Source organism: Bidens hawaiensis, unplaced genomic scaffold (assembly GCF_021521415.1).
Source record: "Bidens hawaiensis isolate Kalapana, Puna unplaced genomic scaffold, B.hawaiensis_p1.1 tig00004774_1, whole genome shotgun sequence".
In the NCBI taxonomy this organism is placed as follows: domain Eukaryota; kingdom Viridiplantae; phylum Streptophyta; class Magnoliopsida; order Asterales; family Asteraceae; genus Bidens; species Bidens hawaiensis.
The window spans coordinates 415,345-417,011 of NW_027491298.1; the positions used below are offsets into that span (position 1 = coordinate 415,345).

The 1,667-nt window shown below is 37.9% G+C and overlaps 1 protein-coding gene across 1 annotated transcript; it reads left to right on the forward strand.

Annotated features, from left to right (window-relative positions):
* The first annotated feature begins 213 nt into the window (after positions 1-213).
* Positions 214-588, forward strand: LOC143628031 (uncharacterized). Its single transcript, XM_077097716.1, has one exon. The coding sequence runs from the start codon at positions 214-216 to the stop codon at positions 586-588; it is 375 nt and encodes a 124-aa protein (XP_076953831.1).
* Positions 589-1,667: the final 1,079 nt, after the last annotated feature.

A 1,667-nucleotide genomic window follows, 5' to 3' on the forward strand; every position in this document is an offset into this window, starting at 1 on the left:
ATTTGGGAATTCATCACCTGCCATTTTGGTCTTCTACAAACCATTGTGAGTGATAATGGAACATAGTTTGCAAATAAGGGTTTGCAAGAATGGCTGACTGAGTTGCACATTACTTGGATATTTACTTCAGTCGCTCATTCGCAAGCCAATGGGAAAGTGGAACGAGCGAACAGAAATATTAAAGACGGAATCAAAGTACGATTGGGCACAAAAATGACTAGGTGGGTGGATGAGCTTTCGCACGTCCTGTGGGCTGATAGAACCTATAAAAAGACCAGTAATTCTAAAACGCCCTTAAGTCTTACCTATGGTGCTAAAGCCATGATTCCGGCGGAAATAGGGGTTCCATCCGTGAGAACAATCCTCGCTGTGGACAACAAGAAGGAGTTGCGCTTAAATTTAGGCCTTTTAGAAGAAAGGCGGGAGTTGGCATTTGTCAGAGAAAGCAAATACAAACGCCAACTCAAAAAATATTATGACTTGTGGGTGAAAATTTGCAAATTCAATGTGGGGGACTATGTGTTTCGGAATAATGAATCATCAAATGCCCTCAGGAAAACTAGCCCCAACTTGGGAAGGACCCTATAAGATTCAAGAAGTTTTAGAAAAAGGTGCATACAAGTTAGACGAAACACCAATTCCGCGAACTTGGAACGTCGCACATCTTAAACGTTGCTACTTATAATGGACTGCGCACCTTTTTTTTATTTTTAGGCCTACGTGCCAATTTTGTGTTTAGTTTTGGTCTGTGTGCCAACTCTTTATTTACGGTTTGAATACCACTTTGTTTAATATAAAGAAAAATTCGCGCGATCTACGTGTGAGTTTTTGCATATTTTAAAATTTCAATATGCACAATAACCTGCGTGTTAGCTATTCATTTAAGTTAAAATTCTGGCATGCGTGTCAAGTTTTAATTCTTATGGCGTGCAATGCCATACGCACAGAATACATGCGTGTTAACTCTTTACAAAATTGACCAGCGTGCCATTCCTACATTTTACATGTTATTATGAATGATCTACGTATCATTTTACAATAAAACTTTTGATATTTAAGGCGCATAATGGCCTGCGTGCCAATAATCTATGCTCTAATCCTTTATTTTGAATATATGATGGGTTTAACTTAATACATTTATATTGTTATTTACATAGAAAGACAAAATGTTCAAACCTTGTCATTTATTTTCAAAAAAGGGATGAAGTTACAATTATTATTTACAAAGAAAAGATAAAAATTCCTACAACTAGTTACAGTTCCTATATAGTATTTGCTAAACACGGGAGGAGTTGGATATTCAAAAATAATCATGGTTCGAAATGGAAGTATTCCTAGAGCTTCTGGACGCTGTTATCATCTAGCAAAAACTCCTGAATGGCATCTTGGATCTCGAAATGAAGTTCATCTAAAGCTTGAAGTTTGGCTTTATATTCTTCTTCTTGATCTTGCCAATGTAGCTCGAACTCTTCCAGAGTTCGCCCTTCCTCCTTAAAAGTAATTCCCTATTTGAAACCCGCTTGGCGTCCGGCCTGAGCTGAGGTGTGAAGAAGTTCTGTGAGACAATCCCCAGCTCAGGACCGTCCTGGATATGCTCAATCATCTGTGAAGAAGAATGTTAATAGTTAGAACGTCTAACAATAAGATGAAGTACATACAAGAAAAAG